General features: G+C 41.1%; 1 protein-coding gene across 1 annotated transcript; it reads right to left on the reverse strand.

The window, feature by feature from the left end:
• Nucleotides 1-906: 906 nt before the first annotated feature.
• Nucleotides 907-7,946, reverse strand: LOC310796641 (glyoxal reductase; the record flags this gene model as incomplete). The annotated part of the gene is made up of 7 exons (XM_083658870.1): nucleotides 7,816-7,946; nucleotides 6,117-6,365; nucleotides 2,935-3,036; nucleotides 2,323-2,414; nucleotides 1,867-2,049; nucleotides 1,353-1,412; nucleotides 907-1,002 (listed from the first exon to the last, which is right to left on the reverse strand). The coding sequence occupies exons 1-7, from the start codon at nucleotides 7,913-7,915 to the stop codon at nucleotides 907-909; spliced, it is 882 nt and encodes a 293-aa protein (XP_083514996.1). The 5' UTR covers nucleotides 7,916-7,946.
• Between the last annotated feature and the right edge of the window lie 6,972 nt (nucleotides 7,947-14,918).

The raw sequence follows: 14,918 nt of genomic DNA on the forward strand, positions 1-14,918 counted from the left end.
AAGGCAGGTGACACAGCTAATCAATCTACATATTTCAACCATACTGAAGAACTTGTTAAATGGTGTGAAGATAGTGCCCTTTTCATTAATGGAGATAAGACTAGGGAGCTGGTTATTGCGAGTCACCGCAATAATGTCATGATTTGACACCTGTTTTGATTGATGACCAGCCTGTTAAAACAGTAGAGGAGTTTAAATACTTAGGAACCTTTTTTGACTGCAATCTAAGTTTCACAGCCAACACAGAATACATCTTTAAAAAAGCAATGCAGCGTTTGTATCTAATCAGGAAATTGGATTCCTACAAAATAAGCAAAGCTATTCTGGAGACTGTATACAGGAGTCTTATTGAAAGTATTTTGACATTTGACATGTGCACATGGTATGGGAATCTAGGAGCTAAGAACAGAAATAGACTGTCCCGAATTACAAACATGGCGAGTAAAATTATTGGGAAAGAGCAGGAACAACTGGGATGTATCTATAAAACATGGGTGGCACGAAAAGCCAGACAAATTGTGTGACACAATTTAATTGTGTCTGACCCTGTACATCCCCTTTTCACAGAGTTCACAAAACTGCCCTCGGGAAGACGCTACAGAGTTCCTGCAGCAACCAAGAACATCTACAAAACATTATTCATACCAAACGCAATAAATCTGCTAAAATCATAAACGTCATCCACATCAGAACCATGTCCACTATCGCTGCCTGTATTGTGCATCATGTTCTATGTTGTATTATGTTTCCTGTCGTTGCCTGTGCTGTGTACTCATTGTGCAATATATTGAATTGAATTGAATTGATCTGTTGAAAGACAAAGCTCATGAACAAATCAACAAACAGAAGTGTAAATATGGAGAGGGAAACTCTCACAGTTGCAATGAGACATAATATTGTCTTGTGCTACTCCACGCCTGTTGGATCCCAGCTCACGTGTGTCCCATCATGCAACGTAGCCAAAGCCGCCATGTCCTCCTCCTCCAGCTGGAACTCAAACACCTGGGACAGGGAGGACGAGGACGAGGAAGGAGAAAAGGCAGTGGTTGAAATTAGAAAATAAATCAAATGGTTGTGATGTGATGTTGGTAATAATGAGCTGAGTCCAATATCAAATGTTTTACAAGAATGCGTTATGATTAAGGTATATTCAAGCACTTTCGATGACCCCCGTCTATTTATATTTTCAAAAGAGTTCAAGGTCTTTTTCTCTCTCAATTTCTTCTTTCAAGGATTTCAAGGACCCGCAGGAACTGTATTTATAAAATTGATTCCTTCTTTGCACTTTAGGGTAAAGTGGTAGTGGGGTTAATGTATGAACATGCAAACGTTTGTATATGCTTTCCACTCACTTGACAATTTTCCCATATCCTCTCTTTATTGGTGGACTTTGGTATTGTGACAACTCCATTCTGTGGGGGGGGAGAAAAAAAAGATTACATTGAAGAATACAGAGCTACGTTACCAGTCAAAGGATTGGACAAGCCTGACTGAACCTACTGTTTTTCCTTCTCTTAAAGCCATTTTAATCTAAAGTGTTTCTTAGACAAATATAAATAGTGAAGTTGATCTTATGCTTTCTTTCTAAAGCCTTTGCATTTCCATCAAGCCAAAGGGCAGCTACTTTAAAGACACTGAAATATAACATTGTTTTGATTCGTTTAACACTTTTTTGGTCACTGGCTGCATTCATATGTGCCATTTCATAGCTTTGATGTCTTTATTATTCTAATATGTGTAAATAAGTAAAAATGCATAAAAATGTGCTGTGTCCGGAAAATAGTAAAAATTAATACAAATGTGTTGTGTCCAAACGTTTGACTGGTAGTGTATACACACAGTGAAAACATAGAATGAGATTAGTACCTGTACGCTCCAGCGGAGGCAGATCTGAGCGGCAGAGCGGCCGTACTTTTGTGCCAGCTGGAGAACAGTGGGGTTATGGAGGACTTGACCCTTGGCCAGAGGGCAGTACCCTTCAAACGCAATGCCCTCACGACGGCAGTAAGCCATCAGTTCACTCGGCTGCTGCAGCAGATGGTACTCCACCTGATGGGCCATAATAATCAGAAACATAACATAACATGAGTCTAGCAAAAGAAAAATATTGAAGAATAGTAAAAACTACTGTGTCAGTACTAGGACATTGTATATGTGTGTATTGAAGCCTGAGACACATTTCCTTTTTTTTCCGGCCATAATCTCTAATAAATGTTATTGATGACTTAACTCCCAACAAGCCCCTCATATCCCAGACCTGACATGAGACTGCTTGCAAAGGCATCAGATTTTGTCTATCTAAAAGCTTTCTGGGATATTTACCTGGTTGACATGTGGCACCACAGTACAGTCTTCCTTCAGCTGCTCCAGGTGGTGGATCAAAAAGTTGCTCACTCCAATAGCACGGCACTTTCCTAGAGAGAGACAGAGAGATGTGCTGTATGAAATATCCTACTAACTATTCTGACACTGTTGTATTTGTTGTTACACTTTCTCCATATTCTCCAATTGCTCTCCTGGAACATTGAATCATTGCTTCTAATACAATACTGAGAATAACAATAAAGATAAAAAAAAAAGTTTGGACTATCCTGATTTGTCTATCCTCTCATGCTACAAACGGACCCCTCGTGCTACAAACTGACACACGTCACATTTAGAAGCAGCTGCACCGCTTAAGAAATGACATAAAGGAAATAGTTTGGTACAGGATAACTTGTTTTATAAAGTCACAAATATTCTACAAAGAAATTATTCCATCATTCAGTTGTTGGTGATGTAGAAGCAGGATTCACGTCTAGATTACAGAATAATTTAAATTTCCACATCCCTTAACATCAACTGACTCCAGACAACTGAGTAGGCTAACTAAGTCAGTAATTAGTGATAATTACTTGAAATTAATTGACATAATTATTCTTTCTTGTTTTGTACCCTCTTCATAAAGTTCCTCCAGGGCTCTCCAGGTGTTGGCTCTCACCTCCCTGTTGGAGCGACCAGGTTGCATGGCGCCTGGCCAGTGCATCAGGTACAGGTCTGGATGATGATTTAACAGAGAAGAGTGTGGTAAATAATTTAAAGTGGGGCAATTAGATAGTGATAATGACGGGAAATAATATAAAGGTAGATCAAGTTGTAACATCTACATCAGGGGTGTCAAACATGTGGCCCAGGGGCCAGATCCGGCCCCCCAAAGGGTCCAATGCGGTCCAAAGGATGACTTTGCAAAGCGTGAAAATTGCACTGAGAAGTCCTTCAATCCAATGTGAGGCACTTGTTAAGGCTAAGAGGTACCAGGTTTCAGGAGCAAGTTAAATATTAAGTCGCCTATTCATGTTATCTGTATTAATCACTAAATAGTCAGCTATTTTCATTACCTTTGCTTGACTATAGACAATTGCACAGGTGGGTAAACTATCCAAGGTGAGTAGTTTACCCCCCTTGTTTGCCCTCATTGATTGATACAGTTGATCTGAATAGGTGAGTAAACTATCTGCTTGTCCAAATAGTCAGTGACTGAAAGTCACGACTGGTGAGCACTCTCAAAAGTTTCAAAAAGTTACGGTGCACGGCGCAAAAAATAACAGAGGGACAAAAAACCAGCACTCAAAATAAATCCTTTTGGGTTGTTTTATTACCTTCAAGCAGCAATGACAATGAACGTTTCGGCGTGAGCCTTCCTCAGCATTGTGCTGACAGAAGACGGACATGACGTATAAATAGTGTCAAACCGGAAGTACAATCAATTACATTATCAAGTACTGGAAATATCTCACAACATAAAATAACAACGAATATAATATCAAAAACATCAGAGAATATCAAAAAAGAGATAAAGGTACAATTTTAAACAGTATACTTGTATATAAGTCTGTATATATTACACAGCAGGAATGCAATAATGTTTTGCAAACGAGAAGAATGAGGCTGGATGGCCACACTTGTGTTAAATAAGCACAGATGGAAAGTCAACATATTAGAATAACAAAAATCAGTAAGAAAATATTAAAATAGAATTAGAAAAATACATAATAAAATGCATATAAGTGAATGCATTGGATAGAGATACTGCAGGTCCACACATGACGCCCCCACACTGCATTACAGTGCAAGAGCATCATGCGTGAACCCACAGCACATCCACCCGATGCACCCCCTAAAGAAAACAACCTAGCAAAAGTTCTTCATTCAAGCCCTTGGGGTGTTCTGTCTGTAAGGTATGTATCCAAAATGCCTCTCTTTGTAACAAGGCCTTGTCTCTGTCACCCCCCCTCTTCAGTGGACTGACCTGTTCTATACCCTGGAACCTGAGGGAACACACGTCGTGACCAAACTCATTAAAATGCCTGGCGACAGAGGATTTTATATCTCTGTTTCTAATGCTACTCTTGTGTTCTGAAATGCGAGTTTTCAACTCTCTGATAGTTTTTCCAATGTATACTAGCCCACATGGACACTTCAATAGATACACAACAAATTTAGTTTTACACGAGATCCTACTCTTAATTGAGTACTTTCTTCCAGAGTGAGGATGGAAGAATGTCTCTCCTCTGATCATAGCATTACATTGAATACAGTTAAAGCAAGGAAAATTACCATTCTGTACATCAGACAAAAAATGGGAGGGGCCAGGGGGGCGTGTGTAGCAGTCAGCTCTAACGATCATATCTCGTACATTTCTAGCCCGTTTTTGAGCAAACAAAGGAGGCTCGCCAAATAAATGGCCCATACCCCCAAGGTATAGAACAGGTCAGTCCACTGAAGAGGGGGGGTGACAGAGACAAGGCCTTGTTACAAAGAGAGGCATTTTGGATACATACCTTACAGAAAGAACACCCCAAGGGCTTGAATGAAGAACTTTTGCTAGGTTGTTTTCTTTAGGGGGTGCATCGGGTGGATGTGCTGTGTGTTCACGCATGATGCTCTTGCACTGTAATGCAGTGTGGGGGCGTCATGTGTGGACCTGCAGTATCTCTATCCAATGCATTCACTTATATGCATTTTATTATGTATTTTTCTAATTCTATTTTAATATTTTCTTACTGATTTTTGTTATTCTAATATGTTGACTTTCCATCTGTGCTTATTTAACACAAGTGTGGCCATCCAGCCTCATTCTTCTCGTTTGCAAAACATTATTGCATTCCTGCTGTGTAATATATACAGACTTATATACAAGTATACTGTTTAAAATTGTACCTTTATCTCTTTTTTGATATTCTCTGATGTTTTTGATATTATATTCGTTGTTATTTTATGTTGTGAGATATTTCCAGTACTTGATAATGTAATTGATTGTACTTCCGGTTTGACACTATTTATACGTCATGTCCGTCTTCTGTCAGCACAATGCTGAGGAAGGCTCACGCCGAAACGTTCATTGTCATTGCTGCTTGAAGGTAATAAAACAACCCAAAAGGATTTATTTTGAGTGCTGGTTTTTTGTCCCTCTGAGTAAACTATCTGCCTCATTTCAAAGGGGTGGGTTAATTGTTTACTTGCGTTGACCCTCCACTACACCCCTTTAGAGCCAATTTGCATCTGTAGTCCCTGGGGTGCACAGAGTCCTGTGCGCACATAGTACATATCAAATACAGAAATAAAAGAAAATCCTAGTGTCTAAACAATCAATATAGCCTACATGGTACAAAAAAATTACAATACTTACTATTAGTAAAATATAACACATAGGTAGATAGCAATCCCCTAAGATCACATAGTGGTAAATGAGGAGATGATCAGAAAACCCCTGATTGTAATGCACAGTACAGACAGTCGATAATGTGCTTGATGGTATCTGAGATAACCCTACCTAGGTAGGGTTGTACCTGTAATTCTTTACACTAAGATAAATGGGAACATTTTGAGGTTTTGTCATTTATAGGTTATTATTGATTATTGATTTTCATTTTCTGGCCCACTTGACACCAAATTGGTTTGCATGTGGCCCGTGGACTAAAATGAGTTTGACACCCCTGATCTACATCCTTCACATGTAGAACAAGGTGGAAGACAAACTGATATGGGTGGGACAGAAAACAGTTGTGGTTTCAGGCTTTGTTTGACTTGTCTTTGTAGATGAGAATGAGACTCCTCTTATCTCAACCCATACATACCAAAATATTCCACCCCCATCCGGGAGCAGGACTGCTGTAAGGCCTTCTTGGCAGTTTCGTATCCATAGTCCAGTGGCCAGAGTTTGTTGGTGAGCCACAGCTCACTCCGTGGTACCCCGCTTTCCTTGATAGCTATGGCCAGCTCTTCCTCACAGTTGTAGCGCTTTGCTGTGTCAATATGGCGCACGCCACAATCGCTAAGTGCATGTAGGACAGCATCATGGGAGTATCCTCCAGTATGTGATGTGCCTGGAAAAGAAAGCAAACAAACAAAATATGTCGGCAGTCAGATACTGATAGAGAATGAAATTCCACAGCCAAAAGGTAAACAGTGAACCACTTGAAGGAAACCAGTTGAAATGAAATGATGGAGCCAGGAGTCAGAAGAAGTCGTCTGATATGATGTATTTGACATAGATCTTGGCCAAGAGATGCACTCTTGTATATTCACGGATGGATACACAGGCTTACATACATTGAACAGAAAGTCAAAGATACTTATAGGACACACATCAGATTACATGTCTTGACGCACACTTGAAGGCCACTCTGTAGACTCAACCTATCTGTTATTCTGGCCCTGTAGAGGGCACCGTGGCACGGTGACAGGGCACAGTGTGCGATAGAGAGGAGCTGCAAATGTAAGGTACAAGTTATCTAAATACGTCTGTCTGTGTATGTACACAGGTTATCCAAATATGATGTCTATCTGTGTATGTACACAGGTCATCTAAATATGAAGTATGTCTGTGTCATAACTATATGTAACTAAAATGGAAATGTATATGAATATATTAATAACTAGTGATTGTCCAAATAAAGGCTAATGTGATGTAAATTTTCTCTATCAGATACAATAATATCCCACTTTGGATAGCTAGTGTTTTACTTGGCAAGACATTCATGTATTTAAGGACGGTGTGTGTGTGTGTGTGTGTGTGTGTGTGTGTGTGTGTGTGTGTGTGTGTGAGAGAGAGAGAGAGAGAGAGCGAGGTCGAAACAGAGGTCGTAACAGAGATGCACTTCCTCCTACAATGTAAAACCTTTGAAGAAACAAGGAATATTTACTTCAATAAGTTCAACTCTGTAATTCCTGACTTCAAAGAACTTAATGAGCTCTCTAAATTAAAACTAGTCCTAGGCGAAGGAGACAGGGCTTACCTGTTTGCCCAATATGCCTCAACATGCCACAACCTGAGGGACAGTGAGTGACCTATACACACAGACACTGATGTGTCTCAAGCTCAATGTTTCATAATTCATGTGTATTATTATTGCATTGTATGTATTGTATTACTGCATTATTGTATTATTCATGAGTAGTGATGTTGAATGTTGAATGTGATTGTTTCTTGATGCTTTGGCAATATTGTTGTTATGACATTCATGCCAATAAAGCTATTTGAATTTGAATTTGAGAGAGACGAGAGAGAGAAGAGAGAGAGAGAGAGAAAGAGAGAGAGAGAGAGAGAGAGAGAGAGAGAGAGAGAGAGAGAGAGAGAGAGAGAGAGAGAGAGAGAGAGAGCTAATTCAGTCTAAACTTATATTCACTCCAACCAAATGTACGTCCGCGTAGGACGTACATGTAAAACTCCATCTCCATGCAATGTGTGTATCTAAATAAATAGACTAGCTAAAGTTCCAGTAATTACTGAGATAGATATAGGATTTGCTAAAGCAGTAGGCCTACATAACATACCTAATCCAAATATCGGAATCTGCAGCCCATTGGAAAGCGGGACAGTTGGATAAATCAAAGGTGCTGTTGAACTCATGTCAGCTGACAGACGTTGAAGCATCAAATGTCTGGATTTTGATCCCACTCCTCTTCTCCTCTCCTGCCCTCTTCCTCTGAACGCCCTTCTCTGCCACTGATTGGCTTACCCTAACCTCGCGTCACCTGTGTTTCCGGCGGTCTTTTCGCTTAGTCCCCCATAGTCTGGGCACCTTCCACCCCGCTTTTTGTCATGGGGGCGTAAACCCCGGACCCAGAATTAACACCGGATGGCAATGCGCCTAACAACGTCTTTGTTGCCGTTAGTTTGACGCGGTGATGTTACCTAAACTAGAGTCTGATCAAAACAAAGCTAGCGTTACATAAAACAAAACGTTTATGCAATATGGCATCTCCGCCACCACCGCCTGACACACCGGTCAAAACGGTGAAAGAGGATTCTGATACTTGGGTCAAATTGTCAAGTTAACGTGAAAGTTGACGAGCTAGAAACGCTGCCATCCGGTCTAGGGCGGGCTCTAGGCGGGAACCAGTAGGGTGACAAAATCAATTGTGGGCGGGAGCCAGGCTCTTTCTCGCCGAGAAGAGCCTGGTGACGCGAGGTTAGTCCCCCATAGAAGGATGGTTTTATAGTTAATTTTATTTTTTTGTAGCTAGCTACATAGCTAGCGTTAGATAACGCGCACCGCTATGACACCCTGTTTTCAGAGCAGAAAGTTGTAATAAAACCTTCTTCTTCTGTGGCATTTTATGGCAGTTGGCATCCTTTATGTTACATTACTGCCTCCTTGTGGATGTATCCATCCACTGTTTCCTACATTCTCTCCGTCCTAAGTGGTGGGACGTGGTATCCACCCTAGGGGAAGGAGCTGAGGGAGTGTGTTCTTTGCAAGGGGAATCATGCAGCATGGGAGGAGAGCTGTCCAAAGAGAACACAAAAGGAGGTAGAGATACTCAGGGAGAGATCTAGGAGGAGAGGCGTGAGGAGGTCTGGGGGAAACTGAAGAGGTCAAATCAGTCATGAAGCATGACGAATCTTTTTCTGTGGAAAGATCAAGAAATATTTCTGGTTATGGTAATTAACTGTACTGCTGGAGTGGAAAAGAAGTCTAGAAAAAAATTAAGACGCAGCAAGGAGATTTCTGAGTGTTGTAGGGGTTAAACATCGGAGAAGTAGCGTTAGAGAGTTGTAGTAGAATGGGGAATGAATGGGTGTTATTCATTGACTGTATTTGATTTGATTTTTAGTGGAGTTAAATTCAGTTCATTTGGAAACCAGTAGTTGGCGGTAATGTAACACTTTGGATGCCAACCGTCAAACACCAAGAAGAAGAATGTCCTTGAAAGGAGTTAGCAGTAGCGTATTATTTCGGATTAGCTATATCCTCGGTACTCAGAAGTTTGCAAACACAAAACTCGTATGTGCGGATTATATTTTGACTAATAATCAACTGGAACCGGGGCTCCGTGGGAAGAAGCTGCTCTCTTATGGGACTCATGTGGTTTCGCTGCGAAGCTAACGTTAGCTTAGCTGTGAAGCTATTTGAACGATAACGTTTGTCAGTAAATAGTTTAGGAGGAAAAGTTCCTGTCACTGTGCGAAAACGAAAATGTCTAAAGTCCAGAAGCTGCACAGAGAAGCCTTGCCTACAGACCAGGTAGAGCAGCTTCAGGAGGACCCAGAGCCCCCACACATTAAAGATGAACAGGCGGAACTCTGGATCAGTCAGGAGGGAGAGCAGCTTCAAGGGCTGGAGGAGGCTGATATCACCCAGTTCCCATTCACTCCTGTTCCTGTGAAGAGCGAATATGAGGAAGATGAACCCAAGTCATCACAGCTTCATCAAAGCCAAACTGAGGAGAACAGAGAGGCAGAGCCTCTAGCCAGCAGCTCAACTGAACAGATGAAAACTGAAGCTGGTGGAGAGGACCGTGGAGTATCAGAACCAGCCAGGAACTTAGATCCTGCTAGTCATTTACAACCAGCTAGTGATGACAAGACTTCAGACTCTTCTGAACCTGAGACTGAAGACAGGGATGAAGAATGGATGGAAACTACTGCACCTATGTCAGTTTTATACTCACAGACAAACAGTCAAGTTATTGGGAAGAAACGCTTGAGTTGCTCAGTTTGTAGTAAAAGTTTTGGTCTTAAATCAAAGTTGAAAAGACACCTGCTAGTCCACACAGGAGAGAAACAATATAATCGCTCAGTCTGGGCTAAAGGTTTTGGTCATAAAGGACATTTGAAGTCACACATGATAGTCCAAACAGGTGACAAACAATTTAATTGCTCCGTCTGTGGTAAAGGTTTTGGTCAAAAAGGACATTTGAAGTCACACATGATAGTCCACACAGGTGAGAAACAATTTAATTGCTCAGTCTGTGGTAAAGGTTTTGGTCAGAACGGACACTTGAAGGAACACATGATAGTCCACACAGGAGAGAAAAAATTTAATTGCTCATTCTGTGGTAAAGGTTTTGGTCAAAAAGGACATTTGAAGTCACACATGATCGTCCACACAGGTGAGAAACAATTTAATTGCTCAGTCTGTGGTAAAGGTTTTGGACATAAATCAAGCTTGAAGTCACACCTGATAGTCCACACAGGAGATAAACAATTTACTTGCTCAGTCTGTGGTAAAGGTTTTGGTGATAAAAGAAACTTGAGGAGACACATGGTAGTCCACACAGCTGAGAAGCAATTTAATTGCTCAGTCTGTGGTAAAGGTTTTGGTCAAAAAGGATCCTTGAAGACACACATGATAGTCCACACAGGTGAGAAACAATTTAATTGCTCAGTCTGTGGTAAAGGTTTTGGTCAAAAAGGACACTTGAAGAGGCACATGATAGTCCACACAGGAGAGAAACAATTTAATTGCCCAGTCTGTGGTAAAGGTTTTGGTGATAAAAGAGACTTGAAGAGACACATGATAGTCCACACAGGAGAGAAACAATTTAAATGCTCAGTCTGTGGTAAAGTTTGTCGTGATAAAGGAAGCATGAAGAGACACAATATGATAATCCACACAGGAGAGTAAACATTTAATTGCTATGTGTGATGGAGGGGTATTTATGCATGAAAGTATGGTGTGTGTGTGTGTATACTGTCATGTGTATAGTGCTTTGTTGTGTTGTGCATTGTTTATGTATCACACAAACAACTTCGCACTATCACAAAAAATTGCTATCCTTGGTAAAAGTGTGTTTGTGTGTTAGCCTTTATCTTGTCTTTTCTTGTCTCAGCTTGATTATGGTGATACCGTTTATTCACCTTATTCACCACGCCCACTTTTTCTCTCTTCCGCGTTCAACGCAAACGTATTTGTTCTTCCGGTTCAGCGCTAGTTGCCTTCTGTGGCTTCTGTGGTTAGCCACTAGTTAGTTATGTTATATGGCAGTAAAATGCCACTGAATGACCAAATTGATAATAACTTTTAACCATTTCGAGTAACACTGTTTCCATACAGATCAACAGCGTTAGTTTGTTGTTTATAACGTGGCTATATTCATAACGTTTCTATCTCGGATGCGTTATTTCGAATCGCACATAGGTTACGCTAGTGGGTTTCAGGACGCAACAGCCTCGACTCCACTAACGTCATCTTAAGAGCACAATATTCCTGGAATGCAAGTTTAACTAAACAGTTACATATCCTCTGCATTCTACATAAAATTAAGATATTACGGGTTGTTTTATTTTGCATGTTACATACGTATTGGCCAAGATATGTTAGTTTATGGCGGAGTAATTCTGCCAGTTTAGATGCGGAGTGTGCGCAGCCATCTTGCCTGCTGAGTTTTTGGCAAGTCAAAACGGAAATACTATTACGGAATGACGTAATGCGGAAGCGTCCATGTGTGGGCAAAGAATAAGGTGAATAGATCTGCTTGCGCCACTGCCCTGTCCAAACTTACCCACTTTTTTATCATGCTGCTTTGAGATAATATCTAACTCAGTTTATAGGACTCACCATTGTATTTTATACTCTCTGATTGGTTGGCCCTCACTTGCTTTGCGCAGGATGCAGCATTGGCACATTTTAATGTATAAAGCAAGTTACCCTGCTACATCTGCTCCAAGTTTACGGTCAGTGTCTCGCATTCAACCAGTCAGTCCGTACATGTTTTTTGCAAAGGGACAATTTAAATATACATTAACAACTACTATTTATTGTTCATTGATTATTGCTTATCATTGAAATTATAAACAGCATTTCATTTATGGTCATGTCTACCCACACTTAATAGTTATGAAGTATTGTAGATCTTGTGCTGTTGAAAAATGAAAAAGTAGATCTGAAATGTAAAAATGTTGGGCACCCCTGGCATACTGTATATATTTCACCAACATGTGTTGGATTTTACAGTTGAATGTTACTTAGGCTATTATATGGTGAAAATAGAGAGGTCATAGAGCAAGCCATCAGAACCATGAATAGCGCTCTGACACCTTGCCAGACTCGAGATATACTCTGAAGCCATAATATAATCACATTTTTCACTAGGGTTGGTGTACCACTTTGTGATCAAATATGTGTCATATCTGTCATAACTTTGTATTGTATTGCATTGTATCTTGTCTGACTGCCACAGATGCAAAATTAATTTCCAAAAGGACAATAAATGAAACTAACTAACACCTGGTAACAGTCAAAGTACCTGAGGAGCTGTCTACTTCACTGTGGTTCTGAAATGACTCCTGATGTTTAATGTTAACATGTTTAATGTTGATGGATGTTGATTTTATGTTGAATAAGCATATTTTGTTATAGATTGTTACTGACTAGTTTACAAAAAAATTGCATTACCTTTCGAGGGCATACAGTAGAATCTGCTTATAGTGATCACAGTTATAGTGATCAACCGCTACTGTATATGGATCAAAAGACTTGGTAGAGAATCATTCCTGTACACATGCTGTTTGAATAATGAAAATAACCAATGTTATTTGAAAAAAGTGTGTTTTAGAATTTCAAACTTAGTGTAAAGCAGAGAATGTGCTTATGTTTTAGCATATGTGGTCAATAGGCTACATGAGTTAGTGGTTTCAATAATTGTGCCATAAGTATGTTTTCATGTCTTAGCAATTGCAAAAAAATGTATGGGATCAGGATGTTGGTAAACAGACGGCTTCAACAGCTTCTGGGGTCAACTGACGTGGTTTTAAACAGCAGTTCATGGTGAAACCATGCCCTCTTTGAACTTAAACGACTCCTTCATACTTTAAGCTAGACACTCCATTTAAACTTTAAATGAGTCACCACTTTTCGGATTCCACCTTAATTCAGCTTTAATTTATCTTTTGTACTGTTTGAGAAATGGCAGGTTATGGTTTATGCTTTTTTCAGCCTTTATAATGGGACACTATGGAGCCAGACTGAGTGTGTCTCACTCTAGCACAGTTCTCAAACTTTTTCCACGTCAAGGACCCCTAAATTAACACAAATTAGACCATGGACCCCCCATTTGATAAGTCTTTGTACCACGGCCCCTCTGATAAGATTTTTGCTTTTACATGTTTTATTACAGAAAGTATGAAACTCATGACCAAAACAGTCATACATTCTGTCATTGTGTCACTTATGGATGGAATTATAGTGGAAAATAATGTTCCCCTCAAGAACCCCTGGGGGTCCCTGGATGCCACGCACGAGAACCACTGCTCTAGCAGGCTGTAGCCTACTTTTTTTTATTGCTAAATTCACACATTTTACATCTTCAGTATCATGTGTTGGTCAATTGTTTTTAAAGTTATGGCAAGAAAGCTTCCTCAAGGCAGGAATTAAAAAACTGCTTAATTCACCCTACCCTATACAAAAGATGCAAACAAACTAAGCCAGTACCCAAAGATTTTATTGATGCACAGTACAGATGTTAGTTGGGGGAGGGGGGGGGGGGGATTGTTCACTCACGGAGTGGAACAATTAAACCATTTCTCTTCTGGCGATATTGACGGACTGCCTCTCTGTTTCTTGCACGGCGGATTTCCATCTTCTTTAGGTCAACAGGGTCAACACTCTTGCCTTGAGACAGTCCCGCAGAATCGTTCCTCTTCTGGCGATATTTGCGGGCTTCATCTCTGTTTCTTGCACGGCGGATTTCCTCCTTATATTCAGTGGGTCAACAACAGGGTCAACACTCTTGCCTCGAGACAGTCCCGCAGAAGCATTTTTCTTCTGGCGATATTTGCGGGCTTGCTCTCTGTTTCTTGCACGGCGGATTTCCATCTTCATTAGGTCAACAGGGTCAACACTCTTGCCTTGAGGCAGTCCCGCAGAATCCTTCTTCTTCTGGAGATATTTGCGGGATGCCTCCTTCTTTCTTGCACGGCGGATTTCCCTCTTCATTAGGTCAACAGGGTCAACACTCAGTCCCGCAGCAGAATCCTTTTTCTTCTGGTGATACCGGCGCCGGGCTGCCTCTCTCGCGTTTGCCATCTGAATTTCCCTCAACATTGTACCACCAGGTTCAGATTTTTTCTTCTGGCGATATTGACGGACTGCTTCTCTGTTTCTTGCACGACGGATTTCCTTCTTCAGTGTTGGGTCATACTCACTCTTTCCTTGAGACCTACAGTAGGTGTGATGTCCGGCAACCTCAGGAGAGTCGCCCACCTTGTTGCTAATGTTAGGCACCACCACCATCTGCTGACCGTCATACTGCAGGATGGTGCTGCTTTGCTGAGGTGCGAGATCAAGAGCTTCTTCTCGAATGCCTTCAGACCCTGGGGCCAGCTGGCTGGCTTCTCCCACAATCACTCGCAAGTGCAGCGGACACTCTTTTTCTGTCTTCATGTTGGCTCAGTAACCTGCTCTGCCCTGCTCTGCTCAAAGACCTCAGGTACCGCATGGGTGTGCTCTTATATAGGCCTATACGGCCTGCCTACGTCATAATAAACTGACTGACGTCATCGTCACTATGACGTCAGGCGATCATGACTGTCAAAAGACAACAAAAGGGTCGCTCCTGGCCAATCCCTGCGCTTGACTGCTGCGTAGGCGGGCGCAGGGCGTGGTCTGCCCACAATCCGCGGTGGGTTCCATTTATTTAGCTCAGTGGTTCCA

This window comes from Poromitra crassiceps (assembly GCF_964638095.1).
Source record: "Poromitra crassiceps genome assembly, chromosome: 23".
NCBI lineage: Eukaryota > Metazoa > Chordata > Actinopteri > Beryciformes > Melamphaidae > Poromitra > Poromitra crassiceps.